The 19,153-nt window shown below is 39.5% G+C and overlaps 1 protein-coding gene across 1 annotated transcript in view; it reads left to right on the top strand.

Moving 5' to 3' along the window:
* Positions 1–19,153, top strand: part of LOC116911550 (thrombospondin type-1 domain-containing protein 7B) — an 852,321-nt gene that overhangs the window by 366,309 nt on the left and 466,859 nt on the right. The window contains exon 6 of the mRNA XM_032915540.1: positions 12,957–13,112. Coding sequence (XP_032771431.1) covers positions 12,957–13,112 — 156 coding nt within the window. The remainder of the gene's footprint in view (positions 1–12,956; positions 13,113–19,153) is intronic.

Genomic DNA, 19,153 nt, shown 5'->3' with positions numbered 1-19,153 from the left:
CAGAGAACATTCCTGGGAATTGCGTTTGCTTTTCTTTGTAGAGATGAGATACTGCATAAGATACCACAGTGCGCTTCCAGTCTAGACGTCTGCAGGGACCCCACCTATGGAGAAACAAAGTGTTCTAAGAAGGAAACGGTTTTATTTAAAATTTGCTTACTTATGTGTTTGCCTATCTATTTATTTGTGTGTGTGTTTGCACACACATGGGCACATGTTGCATGTACACATGTATAGATTAGAAGGCAAGATTGGGTATTAATACGGAGGTGCCTTTCATTTCTTTCTCTTCTTTCTTCCTTCCTTTTTGTTTTTGTTTTGTTGTTGTTGTTGTTGTTGTTGTTGTTGTTGTTGTTTTGAGACAGTCTCTTACTAGCCATCTTAACCATAATCGCTTGGTTAGCTGAACTGTGAACTCCACAGATCCACCTGTGTCTGCCTCTCATTTAAATCTGGATGCCATTCTAAGCACATACGTGGGTTCTGAGGCTCAATCTCAGGTCCTCCATCTCCCGAGGCAGTTGCTTTACTGAGTTCTCTCAGCAGTCCTACCTGTTACTCTTTAGACATTACAGAGACATTGATTTATTAGGCAAGGTGAAGGTCAGTCTACCAAAGCGTTACCAACTTAGTCTCAATCTCTTACAATATAGCAATTGAAATCAAGTCTTATTTTATGTATTTTAGGTATAAAATAAGACAATGACTCTAGATGGTAGCATGCAACATGGCTAGTGGTGGATCTTGTCTACTGTCTGTCAGGGTATGGTTCTAGCTGTGTTTTCCAAGGAGAGAAACAAGATTTTAGGGACAGCCATGCTTCATTTTCTCTGGGGTTAATTAGAGCTGAGTTGCCCTTGGCTCTCAGGTGAGGTGGTTCATTATTGACTGTGTTCTCTATAAGGAGCTCCAGAGAGGTTCTTTACCTTTATTTTCTCCTTCACCATAATATCTTGAGCTGTCACATGACTGACTTTCATCTGAAAGGCCATGACTACTCTAGTACTCAGGTTCTCCCTATTACAAGATTAGCCACGATAAATATGTCTTCCCATTGAACTCCATTGCTTTGAACAACTCCAAACTTATCCATTTATTATTTATTTATGACAGCTCTACCTTAAAAGTATAAATTATTAAAAATGATCACAGCTGTATTTTTTATTTTGTAGAAAAAATTGTACTTTAGGAAGTTCAATCCCCTCATCTTTATAAACATCAATAATAAAGCTTTTAAACTTCATGTTAATTTATATTTAAGAACTTCTAATTATATCCATGCTGCTTTTACTATGAAGTTGTCTAAGTTTATTTTAAGTTAAACACTTATTATTGTTTCTCTATTTTTGATATTTTCTCTATAAAATTAAGGTTTCAAAAATGACATGTATTTTAGGACATATAAAGTCATTTTATGATCTTTTTTCTCAGACTACGTAGGTATATGTAAAAACTTAAAGACTATACAATTTTCCAAGCCTTTTATAACATTGCTCATATATAAGCAGGCATTATTAAAATTCAACAAATTCTACAACATACCATTCATTGTCCTTATTTTCCACATTCTTAAGTATTTCAACTCAAAATACCTTGATGAATGCTCTCTTTTCATTGTAGTAAAAGCATCAGCATAATGCCTTCAAACTCATGCAGAAAATTGAGTAATGCAAATGATCACTTCAGTCTGCAGGCAGGGAGACAGGAAAGGAATCTCAGCTCTACTGATCCTGCCCATGAAGAAGACTCACACAGTGGCCAAGAGGAAAGAAGAAGAAATGCTGAAGTCATACTGTCTTGGTTCCTGCCATGTCTCCATCATGTACAAATTAGAGAATCTCAGATGGAACTTTTTCAATTAAGTTTTCTATTAGAAATGAGAGGCTTTGCCGTAGGAGTTAACTCACAGGTTGATGCATTCACCAGGATTCGTCCTGTGCATTACATAGCATATATATTGTCTAATGTGTTTCAATCCATATGGTCCTTGATGTGTGGACATTATACCCAAGAAGACACAATAATGAAATAAGATCTTTGATTTTCTTCTTAAAACACATATGTATGTTACATAATCCAGATACACGAAGAATAGTTGAGTTGTTAAAGCAATGAGGAAGGAGAAGACAATTAAGGAAAAGATGCTCACAAGAACTCCTTAGAGAGGAAATAATGAAACGGCACAGACACTGTGTGAGCCATATTGGTTATTCTATTGGCGTTTGTTGGTAAGAGATCATTTTGCTTCACACAGATAGCAATAGCATCCCTGTTTAATGGCCCTTTAGTGAGAGTATTGTGTCAGTTGGATTCTTAAAATTATTGTATATAAATTATTCAGAGAGTTCATTTTGCAGCCTGCTAATCATAGATTTTTCAAGACTTACTAATCCTATTGTTCTCCCTGATACCTTTGCCCCAGTTCTGCCTCAGTGCTGAGTCTATCGGACTCCACAGGAGATAAGCTACTAGATTATAGTTTGGACCTTATAATAACAGATTATAAAAGTGAGATGTTGAATAAATCAGTGGGAAGAAGTTTTGAAATGCAAGGGTTTGTTTGCGTTTTTAATACATAATCAAATTACAAATGGTTTTGGTTAAAAAAAAATAAGTCGTGTATTTCTCTGTTCAAAAGAATGAACCATTCTGCGTTTTTGTTATGCATGGCCTCATTCCTGTCCCTTTCAGTGACTCTCAGAGCCCTTCTTTGAAGTTGAATTCACTTGTTCAGTGTAAAGTGATTTGCAAATGTTAAGTAGCGTGAACTAACAAGGACATGGAGTCCAGCAAGGCCTTCATTTTCCCTTCTGTTAAAAGCAGGAAGCAGGGTGATTTACTTTAGAGATATATAGTTCTTTCTAGAGCATCTAAAATAATCATGGCATACACATCCTGTTCTCCTTTGAAGGAGCTGTCAGCACTGCAGTTTGAGGCTGGTTTCTCACAGGACTGTGGTATTTCAAAGGCTAGATCTTGTTATTCTTTTTTTTTTTTTTCTTGGTTTTTTTTTTTTTTTTTTTTTTTTTTCCCCGGAGCTGGGGGCCGAACCCCGGGCCTTGCGCTTCCTTGGTAAGCGCTCTACCACTTAGCTAAATCCCCAGCCCCAGATCTTGTTATTCTTAAGGTGGCAAGTTCGAGTCAGCAGAAATGAAGGGCTGTCTTGCCTGATCCTCCCACACTGGCTTCCAGGCATTCTGTGACAAGTTCTAAAACCATCGACCAATTTGCTGCCTGTTCTCAATGACATCCGACCTCTTCCCCTTCCTCCTCTAGCTTCCTCATCTCAAAAATGGGTCAATTTTCTCCTCCTTGCTCCCTGCCAGTTTGTACTCATTGACTTGAGGGACATGTCCCTATCTTTGCTCTTTATCAGCTGATGAGGAGAAATAGTTTGTAAAAGTGGTAAGTAAGATTTGTACCTAGTGAAAGGTGAGTTTTAGTTCCATCTTCCCCAGCTTCAGGTATCTCGTTGTTAAGAGGGACAGAAAGATGTGAGGTAGACAGTATGTGTATACATCTTTAGGAAGGAACTAATATTAACATGTAAAATTAAAATAATCACATAAACCACTTTACTTACTATCTCTTCAGCTTTTAAAATCTAATCACAGGGACTGTTTGTAATCACCACAGAAATCCCCACATAGCTCCTCCTCTCCCTGCAACGCTTCCTGATATTTCGCCTTTTCAGTAGACCATTTTTAACAAGTAAATTTGTTCTTTGATGACTTCATCCATGTATATTGTGCATTTTAAATCCTCAGCATCTCTTTTCTCAATCCTACTCATCATACCTGTTGTTTTTTTAACTCATTGAGTGTCACCAGGGTCATTTGTGTCACCATAGGCTTGGCTATCCATTACAGCATTATGTACAACTGAGGATAAAGACCCGGCTTGGCAGAATCTTCTAGTAGCCAATAGTTCAGCACAGAGGAGGAAGCCTTCTTGAGCCCATCTTCCATCCATAACTAGTTGTATACTGGGACAGACATATGTAGGTTCAGTACAGGTGACCACAGCTGCCTTGAGTTCAAGATAGCAATGGCTGCTGTTGATGTATTCAGAGTTACTCTTCCATAGGTTTTTATCTTGACATTAAACAAAACAAAACAAAACAAAACAAAACAAAAAACTAGCTGCAATGTTTTCTTTTCCTCCTAATTATTACTATAATGATAGATGTTGTTCCATCTCCATTTTTGTTACAAACGCAAAGTCATGGCAAAAGCCAATGTTATCATACAGATTTAGGAGGATTGGAGCTGAGCTTCTCATATCACATATGTGATGGTATGATGTCTCAGCCATGCCACCTCAGGTGTCTTGATTATTCACATTCCTTTCAACTTCATTTGATGACTAAAGGTGGGCCTGAGGGGTGAAGAAATGCCTCAGTGGGTAAGAGCATTTATTGTTTTTGGAGAACATGTGGGTTCAATCCCAATACCCACCTGACAGCTCATAATCACCCGTACCTTCTGTCTTCTGGGGCACGGGGTATGCATGTGGTACACAAACACGCATGCAGACAAAACACCCATACACATAAAATAAAAAAATTCAAAAATATTTTAAGTCTATCTGAATATACCATAATTCTCAGGTTACAATGAAATGTGATAGAAGACATTAAAATTAAAAAATATTAAAAGGTGAGCTTGAATTCAAGCTTGCTGTTCTATGCTTGATATGGAGCACATCACTGGTACATGTTATCCAATATTATCAGCATCAATAATGTAAATAGGCAATTAGGGAAGACACACTCTTGTTTGACTCCTGTGATTGTTTCCATAGACAAGGAATTCTTTCTTACAAAGTGCTAAAGAGGAGGGAGACTCTAGGACTGAACCCTCTTACAAGACGTGCTTTCCAGACAGAGCATTTCTGCTTTTGACCTCCCCACTAACTCTGGTCTTTCATCTGTCCTCCTGACCTTCCTAAATTTCCTCTTTGTTGGGACACGCTCTCATCCCTCTAAATCTCCTCAGGGCCTTCTCTCTCAGAGATAATGGTTTTAATTTTATAAAGAGTAAAAAATGTTATCTTTGGGTCAATTCTTTTCCTTAATTCTTCCTTTGTTCCCTCTTTAGCTCTTAGCCAAACATCCACAAAGCAAACAGAGAGGATGTCTCAAAATGGTCTCAGAAGTGAGACCATAAAATAATAAACACAGTGTGCCACGCTTCTACACCTCTTTAAGCACATAATTATTGGCTGTCTATTGCTCTATAAAGCTGTATTCAGACTTCATTTTTATTCTGAATGTTGCTTTTCATTTTTTAGTCTACAGTCTAGTTACTTTTCAGCAATAGCAAATGTATCCATGGACAGGCATTTTCTAATTGATTAAATTAAATGAATTAAATTTGGAAACTTTTGGACATGTGTCCAAATTTCACATAATTACTTCTAATTGCGGAAATTATTTTTTAGATATCAAATCTGCTGTATATACACACATCCTCCTGCCAAATTATATTGCACAGTACTTTGCCAAGAGAGTCACAATATGGCTAAAATTAAGCTTCATTAGGTGTAACAGGATGAGATGCAATTTACTTCTTAAAGCTGACTGTAAGTACTAAAAGATAGATTTCCTTTTCGTCTGTCTACTAACTTAAAAGAATGATGTATTGTTTTGCAAATCCCAGTGGCAAAAGGTAACTGAAATAATTCATGCAGTTTCTCAAAGGCAAAGAACTTTATGCTTAAAACTGTGCTATTATTTATCTTTACCCTTCATCCATTTGACTTCCTTGGTCTGTAAAAGAGGCCATTTTATTTGAGCAGAAGGTGGATTGAGTTTCTGCCAAGTCAGTGTATTCCCTAAATGGATATGTCAGAGGCAATATTGTTTCTCAAAAATCATTTAGGAGGCAGCATTTTTACATAAGTAGGCTCTTTCATTAGTTTTGAATTAAATTTGGGCAATTGCTGTTTCTGTTATGGCTGCTTCTTGGAAGCCCAAGCAATGAGGGAGTCCTACGTCCTTGAGTCAAAATTTCCTTTGGGGCTTATGATGCCTGTGTTAGGCTTGGAAGATTGGGATGAATATAACTTGTCTATATGCCTTCTTTGTGGAGGTTGATGATATTCGCAAAATTGAATGTTTTGCATAAAATTAACTGAAGACGAAGGGTTTTTAATTGTTTGAAGATGATGTGGAAAGAAGGTACGTTGACGTGGGTTTCAGAGTGTCCCAAGAAATGTGTCTGCTTTTCATTTTTATCCATGGAAACGACGGGGGGAAATATAGTCATTAATTCCCCAGATGCTTCTCATTGTCCTGAAGATAATGTGCATTTAATTGTGCCATGACAAAATTACGTTGACTGCTTTGTGAGTTTTGGAAGTATGTCTTGATTTTTTCATCTAGTATTAGATAAATTAAAAGTAAGAAGTATCCATTAGCTGCTATGACAACATATTTTTTCTTTAAGCAAATGAATAAAAGGGGCTATAGACTAAAGGGGGCCTTGGAGTTATTAATTATAGTTAGCAAATTAATATTGTTCTGTTTCATTTTAATTTCTGTTTAAAACATAAAGCCAATTAGATCTTGCAGAATCTCTATCAGTTGGGATAAAAGCGGGATTGTGTCACAAATCTTTGCACCATAGTATTCTGTTAATTCAAATTAGTTGCGAGTCTAGCTGGATTTGATTTTATAGGATAAAAAACTTGTAGAAGTGTTCATAATTCCATATTGTAATTAGTAATATAATTATCAATGTGATAGTAACATGGCTAACCATGACAGGAAGCTTTCTCCTTACCTGTGGTACATTTTCTTTAAAACTCTATGCTGATCTGAAATCACCTTTTCCCTAAAAAAAGATAACGAAGTTTATTCCTTCCTAGAATTCAGAACAGTGCCCAGTTTGTAACATTGAGTGTATCACCTCCCAGCACATTTTGTCCCTTGTTAATTAGCAGTCTGTGCATTTGGGTCATTCATTATTTAAGAAAACTTTGCCATCATTAGCAGCAGACTTCAACATTTCTTTTAGGCTAGGTCAATTTAATCATTTTTCACCTCCAATGAAAACTTCCGGGTTAGGTACCAGACTATTCAAACTATTAATTACTACCAAATATGAGCAATCACTTAAAATACAGTAATGTATTCCTCAGCATTCGGAAAGACTCTTAGACATAGAGAGCAGGCTTTATCCTAGTTAAAAGTTTGGGGGTATTTAATACTTAGGGATCATTAAAACTCTCTGAGAGAACCGAAATTGTCATGTGCAGAGGCTAAGCAGATTATGAGGCCTTTTTAATGGTTTCTTCAGTCCAGCATGTGGTCAGTGTCAGAGGTGCAGAAAGCTTCCAGGAGGAAAATGCAGTAATAAAGGATTTCACTGACCAGGGATTCACTGTTTGAGATGACAGAGTTAGTTAACAGCCATTTCAAAGGAAAGACGATAGTGACCAGGAAAGCACCAATTCCTACTTCAAACACTCTAGCTGGAGTCTGACTGAGGGTAAATGAACACTTAATAACATGTGAGCTGAAGATCACCCGACTCCAGCGGGATCCAGCTCCATTCCATGCACTCCCTAAGATTCTGGAATCAGAACATTCTAGGCATGAGCCAGGGGTAAATAGTAACTAGTCTTCGGGGACACAGCAAATTTGGGCTTTTGTATTTTCTCAGTGGGCCAGATCTGAGCCTAGGTTAGAATTCTGAAGAAGTGGTATAAAGAAAGGTTTAGGTCAAGTTTAAAGGGTTAAATTGAGCCTGGCACACTCATAGGTTCCTTGGCCCTGTCCCATCTCTGCCTACTCTTGTATACTGTGACTTGCACAAAGGCTATCTCGTCTTGACCTATGCCTTCATTTTAGAGAAAGAAAATGAAAGACAGATGGGCATGAGTTTGCCTCCTGCCCTGAGGCTTGGGCTTTGCTCTCCTCTGGATTTGAGAATGAGATTGTACAAACCACCTGAGTCTTTGTACTTTAGTTTTTCAGTCAAATTGATTAATTAAACTCAGTTAGCCCTAAAGCTACCATCCAGGGATAACAGTCAAACATCCTATGCTTACCCTTCTCTAGTGTCCTGAAGCTGTTAAGTACTTTGTGACATATTCATGATTTATCTCTGGAGCAAATGTGTTCTGGGGGGGGGGGTTAGGGTCATGAAAGACCTACGTTGACCCAGACACATCGATTCAGTGCCTAAGTGAAGCGTCTTAGACGTCTCACCAGCAGGGCTGGAAGAATTTATTGATATAGATTGAGACTAACTGTCCATCAGAGCAGCAGGTGCTGAAGAAAAATGACTGATTTGACAAATGGTTTCACCCCATCCCTGGGTCTCTAATATGACACTCTGTAGTCCCCAAGGAAATTACTTCCTGATCTTATTCCAGACAATAGTGACCCTCTCTACTCTGAAATCTTCTATTACTTGCATTGTCTAACAGTCTACTAATTGACAGTTAAGTATTGAAGAAAGAGAACTTCAGTGCACATAACCCCTTAACCACTCTCAACTTCTCTTCAAAATTAAAGACATATATTTTAACTGTGGTTGTGGCGACCTGACAGATTCAGCTTCAGGACATCTTCCCCTATCTTTCTTGTAACTGCATTTCTATCTAAAAGCCTTTCCTGCCAGGCATTCTGAGAGCTTACCGAGATTTTACCATGCGCCTGGTGGATACTTGCTGCTGGATGGAGAAGTGTCAGCTCCTGTGCCAGCATCAGATGCAGAGATGTGGTGTCATACCATTGATTCACTTTAGAGCTGAGCTGTTTGGGGACTGTCTCAGAGCTGGCATCTGATACTTCATCTGGATGGTGATGGGAGGAGGGAAACATGACAATAGAAAGACAGCCAAACTCTTGGCATTTTGTGGCATCCTGGATACATTTGCAATTCCGATCCAACCCCAGTGAGATATGGTTCTATGAAAGCAGGGTCTTGGCAAGTTTCACTTGTCACTGTCACTCCTCCATCAATAACACAGTGCTTACACAAGCTGTAGATTGGTCAGTGTGTACTGCTTATCAATTTCCTGAGTCCAATAAGACAGAATTCACTCATATACATGTTTCACGAAACAGACTTGTTACTTACTGGCAAGTGGCAAGGAACATCTAAAATGTAACTTGTACAGAAAGAACACGGCCATGTAATTAGCTGTGCGTGCCCCACCTGAATGTGGCTACCCTGGGATTTATACATTGGGGCACATAGCGTGGTATTGAAGGACACCTTGCTGTCAGGGCACTTGTAGGCAGTCCAGGCTTTTTTTTTTTCTTTTTCTTTTTTTTTTTTTTTTGGCAAGTTCTTCTCTTCTATCATGTTTCAGAATTTCTAACACATTCTGTAGCTATTCTTCAGTGGAAGAGAACAGAGCCAGTTAATGGCTACTCTGACATTGTCTCCTCCACAATGGGCACTAAGAAATGTCAAGTAAAAACATCACCTAGTAGAGTGGTTCACAGCACAAACTCAAAAGCCAAATGGCGCCTGTATTCAGACCTTATCTTTACCATTTCTTAGCTATGCCTATGGATGCACATGAGCTACAACTTTTTAGAGTTTCGTTTATTGTTTCTTAATTATGACTATGTCTCTCCATAAGGTATTATTTGGATGGGAGTACAATGCCTAGGATGCCAGAAGAAGGTGTTGGAGTCTCTGGAGCTAGAGTTACAGGGGGTTATGAGCCACCCATATAAGTTCTGGGAATAGAATTTTGCACTGTAATTGCTGAGCTATCTCCAGCCTGTGAGCTAACATGGCTATACTGTAGTTCTTTTACTCTAAAATTAGATATATATTAAGATCACATAGGTCAAAGAGAAGCTACCAAGGCTAAATGTGTCACTGTGTGTTTGATGTTCTAACCCTTGCTTGATATGCATTATGCATGTTTAGTAAATGATTAGGTGAATCAGCTGCCCCACCCACTTCCTTTCTGACCTCTGCAAGAGTTCCTTTCCAGGCGGAAACAGGTGCTAACACACGCAAGGCAGGAGCCAACACACTTCCACTTAAAACACCTACCTTGGCTGATATTGATTTGTGAGATGCTCAGACGTCTCCCCTTCCATTGTCTGGTGATCTGCAGCTGACTTAATTGTGTTAGTAGAAAATGTCTTGAACACAGACACAACCCTAGAGTGGCTGGTTTAAATGCTGACTTGGTAGTTTGGAAAGACTGAGTTCTTATTTACTTCATGGACATGAGTCTTGTGTAAATTGCCGTATTCTGATTCTAGCCATCTCATTGGTACATCACTTCCCCTCATCAATATCCCCGGGCAGCCCTACTGACCCCCCCCAGTGTCTGCTCTCCCCTCCTCTTCCTGTCCCCACTCCATGACAGATGTATTTCACATTCACATTGGCAATGTAACATTACCCTTGCCTTTGACTTTAAGTCAGATCAAATTGATTTGATAAACTTTAAAATAAGTTTAAATGTTTCAAATATTTAGATAAATATACAAATAAAATGTTGGTGTTGTTTGCACAATCTTTTCAGCTCACTTTCAGGAGTCATTCAGCATAACCCCAAACAGACACACACCGCCTTTGTCTCTTTTCAGGATGGCATTTATTTTCACTTTTGCTGTTAGTTTGGTTCTTATTCAAGGTTCCTGTGCCCAGAGTGGTGACAGATTATAACCATCACTATATCTGATTCTTCCATACTCAGAGAAATCAAGGAAGCAAAGGACATGGCTGGACTTACCCACAGCGCCCTCCCAGTGCTTCCCATATTTGAGGCGTTTTCCAGCTCCTCAACGGGATGGAAATGGCACACGGGAAATATTTACAGAATAGTATAAGCCAGTCAGTAGATAAAACTTCCAGACCTGAAGCTACTGCTCTCAAAGTTTGGAATGTCTCAAAACTTTCTCAATGGGAGGCAACTCTGTAAGAAAATCAAACGGCTTTATATTTAGATATTCATTTGACGTACATCTAAAGAATTAGTAAACATTAATTATACTGAAAACCATGTTTCATTAAGAGATATTCATGAAGCTTTTCCTATGCTAAGATCACATCTGCCCTCTCCTCTTCTGCTAGCCACTTTTCTCCTCCTAAACACATCATTGCTTTACTATCTTACTATATTCCGTGTGGCTTGCATGGTTTACAGCTGGGTAGGCTGAAGACAACTTGCTTCCCTGGTGGTATGCACAGACCCTTCCAGCGCAATGAGAGCTGGCCAATAGGATGATGCTTACAGGTTGATAGCCTCTTGATCTGCCCACTTAAGTATGTGGTGCCTCCATTCATAGGCTCTTGCCACCAAGTTCTAGAGGTTAAACAAGAGCAATGACAATAGTCTTTAATATTCGGGGTGGTTTACTGAACCCATTTTTAAATTTTATATATATATGTGTGTGTGTGTGTGTGTGTGTGTGTGTGTGTGTGTGTGTGTATCCCTCCCACCCCATTCATTTATTCCTTTATATTCCATTATTCCCACTTCACCTATCTTAGTGTCTACATTCTATTCCCCTTTTCTTGAAATGCTGCCCTAGCTACTCTGCTATTGATGTACACATGGGTTAGTTCTACAATTCATGTACAGTAAACCCTGCTGCAATAGATGTAGACACACGTGAGTCTTTTTTTGATACTTTACGTGTTTACATTTCAAATGTTATCCCCTTTCCCAGTTCCCCCTCTCCCATCCCTCCCCCTGTTTCTATGAGGATGATCCCCCTCCCACCCACCCACTCCCACTTCAACATCCTGGCATTGCTTGCCCTACACTAGGGAAATGAGCCTTCACAGGACCAAGGACTTCTCCTCCTATTGATGCCAGGCAATGCCATCCTCTGCTAGATATACAGCTGGAGCCATGAGTCTCCCCATATGTACTCTTGGGTTGGTGGTTTAGTCCCTGGGAGCTTTGGGGCGGGAGGGGGGGTCTCATTGCTTAATATTGTTCTTCCTATGTGGTTGCAAATGCCTTCAGCTCCTTCAGTCCTTTCTTTAACTCCTCCATTGGGGTCTCCTGCTGAGTCTGATGGTTAGCTGTAAGCACCTTAATCTGTATCTGTAAGGCTCTAGCAGAGCCTCTCAGGAGACATCCATATCAGGCTCCTGTCAGCAAGCACTTCTTGGCATCAGCAATAGTAACTGGGTTTGGTGGCTGTATATGGGATGGATCCCCAGGTGGGGCAGTCTCAGGATGGCCATTCCTTCAGTCTTCAATGTGCCATTTTCAGGGGCTACAGCTTCCACTGTTAAATTTAACAAAGGCCAGGAACTTTTGGTCTCATCCACATCTTGTGTTCTTTTGGTACTGAGGATATACAGGCAAAGGACAGGGAACACCATAGATGGAAACATAGTGACTGCATCCTAAGGGGACCAAGCTTAGGGCCCAGTCTGTATACCTGAAAGCACCCCCCACCTTGGAGTCCTGAACCTCTGGGTAACCCAGTTAGGAAACTGCTTTCTCAAGCCAGAACTGCAGTCGGAGTTCCATTTTTCTTCCTGTTCCAAGAACCATTTTTCTTCTGTCTTTGCCAGCTCCACCCCTCTGGGGAGTCACAGCAGTAGATTGGTTATGCTAAACACTGCACCTTAGGGGTTCGATTTTGATGTTTTTTCACAGAGCCCCAGTCATTTATATAGTTAAGATAGACTCTTCTTGAAACTTCACCAAGCCATTTAATTCTCTTTTAAATCATACCTCTGGATAATTTGTGTGTGTGATATTTCCTCTGTGCTCATGAATTCCCCAAGAGTTCTTTGCAATTCACGAATCTCAACTGCATGCCCTTTGTCTCTGTCTTTTTCTCTTTTCTCATCCCAAAGGCTAATAATGTAGAACCAAACATTCATACGAGGAAATGTTTGTCTTGTTTGCATATACTGTTTAGAATCATAAGTCTGCTAAGGATATGAGTAATTTTAGGAAAGCCCAAAAAATGTGACATAAGCATTTATGTTCTTATCCTTTAGTCTCTAGGCCTGTGGAAAGTACCTTATGCTTGGGACCTGCCCCCTCAGCCTCCCAGCTCTGCAATGTCCCTTGCTCGACGGACTGCATAGTATCTTCCTGGTCAGCCTGGGGCCCCTGTGTTTATGAGAACTGCCATGATCCTCAGGGGAAGAAAGGTGAGTCCTTATGCGCATGCATCATTGCCTTCCAGTATACACACCTACTCAGAATAAGCCAGCTTAAGACAGCATTTGTTTGTATTTAGATAACTGGCTCAGGCTTGGCAGTGTTCATTTATTAGGGAGGCAGCTGAGGACATTTTAGTGAAGCACAGAATCTGACCTTGATTGGCTTTTATGTTAGGCTCATAGCTGAGCCTAAATGACTGCTACTCAGTTGAAAATAATGTTGGTCCGAGTGATTCAGCTAGTGGGTAAATTGCTGGCTTAGTGTGCACAAAGCCCTGGTTTTAACTTGCAGGACCACATAAAACAAGGCTTGCTGGTATATGCTCTTAATCCTAGCACTGAGATAGTCAAGATGCAGGTATTAGAAATTCAAGGCTATTTTTGGCTACACAATAAATTTGAGTTTAGCTTGGACTACACGAGATAGATCCTGCCTCAAATACAAATGGAACCTACTCTTTCTTGTAAGTAAAGGCTCCACCGATGTCCCATGACATGATTCATTGCGATCACACCAGAAACCATGTATGTTTGTAGTTGCTATATCTTCAGATTCCCACATTTAACGTTTGTCCTTATATCTTATATTTTAATAAGTGACATTATATATGTGTATACATACTGGTTAGTGTTTAGTGTCCTCGGGCTTAAAATAACATCTTCAATTATTTTTACTTACTTAGCCATTGTAATCCGATTTGCCCCATTTTGTATTTAAAATGCCCATCTCCACCCCTCAAAGTCCATTTCCAGAGGCATCTTTCTGTCCTTCATTGACCTTTTAGTTTCCATCAGGGTCTTTTCTCCTTGCATGTTGGGCTAAGAAGAAATATCCCTTTTATTAATATGAAGAGAAATAAGATCGGATGGCTTTCCAGATGGTAGGTTGCGTTTGCTCGGCTATAATCCTACTTTACATGCAGAGAAATACCACATGCCCAACTGTTGAGTGCAATGATCCTTGTGGCCCCTGTCTGTGCAAGACAATGCATATGTACTAGAATTTTACATGACTGTCATCCCTGGCTTGCTCTGGGAACACACATGTCCATATCCATCCCTAGTTACAGCGATTTAATTTTGCTCTGCTTCTTAATGTAGAGGAAAAGAGGAAGAACAGTATTGAATCTGGGACAAGAGAACACTAAATTTATTTTTTTCATCAATTTCTAGAAATGAACTGAGCTCCTGTATGGCATGAATATCCTTACATATTCATGTGTTCAAATATTTTTTTTCAAGCTGGGAGTTCTGTTCCGGAGTTATGTAGAACTTTTGAGGTGAGAGGAACATCTAGAACAGACAAGGAACCGGGGACACATATTTGAGGAGTAGAGATCCACCACACTTCCTGTTCTACTTTCTACTTCCTGCTCTTCTAGCTAGGCCTCAAGGTTCAACTACCATGGACAGAGCCTCTTTATCCACTATGCTTTCCTTAGGATGTGGGCAGCTTTACTGAATATGAAAGGCCCTTTCCTTTTGTAAAGTTGTTTATGTTAGATGTTTGCTTGTAACAATGTGAAAATAAATAGTACATTATATAACCTCCAAATCCTCTGAGTTGCCTCAGGTTTTGGACACAGAAAAGTTCCTATTAACATTAATAGCACACTTGCACTACATACATGATTAGAACCCATCATTCCCTTATAGCTATGCATGAGATCCACATGAGAGCATGTGACTTGCATGCTCTTATAACCTAAAATTGCTCCTCATGTATTTCATCTGTGCCATGCCAGCTTTTAAGGTAACCCTCTCAAAAGCTAAAATACTTCAAGCTTTACCAAGACTGAAACTACTCTAGGGAGGGGCTTCCATGTACAGAAAATCTCATTGCGTGATGTGTCATTCTTCTTTGCTTTCAAAGATGGAGATGCACTCAACATACCAGGTGCACCTCATGTTGCATAGGACACCTATAGATGTAGGTCACATGAGCCCAGTTCATACTGATTTCAAACCAAAGAAGAGACTTATTAACTCATACAACTGAAACAGAATGGCCTCTGGGATGACACTGAGCAGTATCAGTGGCTCTCAACTCTCCTGTTCCAACTTTTCTCTTTTTCAGCTCACCATGTAGCAGTCTTCTCACTCCATCATTCTCCGTAGTAGGTTGAGCTTGATAAGCCATCTTCATAGATCAAAGCTCAGCAAGAAATTCCATTTAAGGCAATAAATAATGCAGTAGACAATGCCACTTCTAGTAGTTCCAGGAAGAGTTCTGGAGAGGAACTCCATGCCATGCTCAATTCTAAACACTCTGATCAGGCAATGGTGCTTGAGTGGTTAGGCCCTAAGCTTATGGTTCCCAGAATTCAGAGTATTGGATGCTCTCAACCTTCACTGGCTGAGCACACAGAAGAGGAAGAGAGGGAAGAGGAATGGTGGCTTCCTTAAGGACATTTTGAGAAGGCAAAAGTTAGTCTGAGCCTACAATTTGAAAATCCTTACTCGATTGATATTGCCAGGTTTTTTTGTTTTGATCTATTGGCTTCTTTATGGCAATTTGGAGCATATGACTTTTTCTATTTCTGTGTTGCATTTATTTTCTCTTGAGCCAAAATTTATACACACACACACACACACACACACACACACACACACACACACACAAATACATACACACACACACACACACAAGCACACACACAAATAAACATATACACACAGTCTCCCTTCTCCAAAACTCAAACACACCCCTGAAATATATGGGGAAAGCATCTAATTATTTCTCTTTGTGTACTCTCTCAACATACCTATGTGTATAACTCTCTCCTCATTGAACAGAATTCTGAGTTATATATCTTTCATGCATGTTGAATTTTGTCCCCTGATGTGCTCAAGTTATAATGCTCTATATGTGCAAAAAGTAATTATGATGGCATTTTGCAAAACAGTCATTGCCAATGGAACCGAATTAATGTAGGGTAATACTAAGGAAGTGTAGCCCTATTGGAATGATTGATGTTCTTATGAACAGCAGAACTTTGGACATAGATGCCTGCTCAGAAAGCAGAGTATTCTGTGTGGATGCAGGGCCATAGAAGAACCCGGATGAAAATCACATGGGGAAGGATTGGAACACTGGAAACCACAGTTGCACACAACGAAGAATATCAAAAAGTAACAGAAGCTGGGGAGGCATGGAACCCATCCTTTCCAGGAGTGTGCAAAAGGAATGTGGGTTGTTCCTTGACTTAATGTTGCTCATCTAGAGAAGTCTGAGGCAATATACTTTTGTCTTTATAAAATCCCTGTGTTCTTGAACTCTGCTATGGTAGCCTCAGAAGACAGACTCTCCACTCATCTCTGCATTAGCATTGCTGTTGCTAAAGACATACAAATGGTCATGGGATGCCAAACTGAGAGAATGGAGCAGTAAATTGATTTGTCTAAGATCCTACTGTGACATAATAAATAATCTTGGTCATGGGGACAGCTCAGTTGCCTTCTTTTACAAGCTTGAGGGACATCATTTGATTCCCAAGAACTCACATGCAAAAAAAATGCAATGCATAATGGTACCCACATAGAATCCCTAGTGGCGAAAAGTAAAGGAAGACATAGGCCTGGAACTTACTGGCCAGCCTGTACATTCTACTTGGTAAGCTCCAGAACAGTGAGGGACTTTGTCTCAAAAGCCAACTTAGACAGCATCTAAGGAACAAAAGCAGAGCCTGTTCCCTGATCTCCACATAAGCATTCACGTGTGTTTATCTGCATAAACAGGCACATATTTATACACATATACACAATATATATATACATATGTACACATATATACATATGTACACATATATACATATATACACATATATACATATATATATATACACACACACACACACACACATATATATATATATATATATATATATATATATATATATATATATATATATATATATATATATATATATACAAACCCAACAGCAATAAGTTCATTTTCTTCAAAAGCCTAAAGACATTTGGACCAAGGTTCAAATCCAACCTTGAGAATGGAAACCATCTTCCAGCTGTGCACTGAAGTGCCAGGTAGAGTGTGCATTTTGCCCTAAGATACAGTTTCTTTCAAAGACTTACTTAGTCTTAAGTTCTGAATGACTGAGTGGGGGTAATGGGTGTTATGACCTGAAGGTAAAGGAGTCCTGCAGCCCTGGGGGACATGGTAGAGTCACTGTTAATACTTTTGTTTTTGTAGAGCTCAGCCCCAAACCAGGTGACTTCAGTGTCATGAAGACATGGCATCTTTGTGCAGTGCTAAGTCACCACAGTCAGGAATAATGGGCAGCTTTTGTGATTGTTATTCAGGTCTAGGAGTCTGCTATTTTAAAATAATTCCCAGTAGCAGAGAGAAATCAGTCCTGGAGGTCTTGCTGAAACTTGGCAGGACCACCTGCCTCTAATTCCTCTTGGGAAAAAATAGGGAATGGAGTTCTCCCTCTGGGGAAATGATTCTGTGCCTACAGGCAGACCGAGTATGTGCTGGGGATGGGAGCAATCATCTAGTTATTTCTCCCAACTGGTGAGGATAGTCTGTGTTCTCTCTCTTCTCTATTTCTGTCCCATGTTTCTGTAGGGACTGTACCAGTCACTGATTGGCACCAAACAAATTTGACTTAGGTTCCACAGTGCCTGGACACACAGTTCATATACTGTTGAAAAACCATGGGAAGGCAATGGGTTGTGTAGATTTGCATCTGATTCCTTCCTCAAGAAATCCAATCAACTCATTAGCAGAAATCCAAAATATGAACAAATTCCTGGCTACTTAATACCCTCATTTATAGATACACAGGTTCATATTCATAGAGGTACACTCTTGAATAGTTATACATATGTGTATATAATGTGTATATATTACAGTGGGAAAAAATAGATGACTTGAGGGAAAGTCAAGCACCCAAGAAGAAAACAGACTTGGAAAAGTGAAGAAGGCCTTTGCCCAACACACATGTCCTTCTGATCACCAGGCTTTTCCTTATTTTATTCTATTCTCTTTATTCACATTAAAAAAAACAGAAAGAAATAAGGGAATCAGATGCTAGGAAATGTTTTATTAGCTGATAGGATAAACTGTTATAGAAATTATCGCTATATGGCTCTTGTTCCCCGTCAGACACCCCTCAATCAGGCGTCATCTAAGACTCGTGGCTGACAGCAACTCAGAGTGCATTAGAAAAATCAGTCAGTGTTCACATGCTCTGCACCTCTCTCACGTCAGTGACAGACAGACAAGGGGAGCAGCACTTGGCAGGTTGGTGCTTGTCAAATAAGGCTGGGACACCTTCCAGCAGAATTTAAATTGGATCAGGTCATATCGTTTATTGTTTTATCTCTGAGGTTCTCCCACAGCCATACAATTAGAGAAATACAAAAGACAATTGGCCTGAAGAAACTACTGATGGATGATGAGCCCCCACACATAGGTGTGAGGTTGTTTTTAAAACTCCCCTCTTGATCCACAGATTTACCTGACAACATTGTTCCTTGCACACACGTTCTATGAAGGCAAACTTCTGAAGAGGAATCTGATAGAGACCTTTACATGTGACATCCTAATAGCTACCTACCGCCTTGTAAGACTTCAAGGATTTCACTCTGCTCTAATACAGTATGTCCCCAAACCACACACAGAACATGCTCGGAAGTTCCTACAGGCAAAGATAATTTTAATTGGAGAAGCTAGGATTATTCTTTAAAAGATTTATTTTATGTTTTGAAAAATTAATACAGACAGCAAACAGGGGTCAGAAATCACTGATATGCCTAAAACCTAATTTCACAGTGCAACCATTTCCCCTTTCTCGTTATTGCTTGCGGGGTTGGCTCTAATTCTCCATTCACTCAAATTGTATAAAAATCACTTGGTTTTATTAAACATAATATCAGTGTTACTCAGATCATCTTTTCTCTTCCATTTTTGTGTGTCTGTGTTGATACAGACAATAGACCACACTTTCTTCTGATGCAAAATATTGAAGGTTTTCATGATTATTTTATCCATCCTACCAATGCTT

Source organism: Rattus rattus, chromosome 10, assembly GCF_011064425.1.
Source record: "Rattus rattus isolate New Zealand chromosome 10, Rrattus_CSIRO_v1, whole genome shotgun sequence".
NCBI lineage: Eukaryota > Metazoa > Chordata > Mammalia > Rodentia > Muridae > Rattus > Rattus rattus.
Note: the sequence above shows the minus strand (reverse complement) of the source record. Positions and strands in the feature narration are given on the sequence as shown.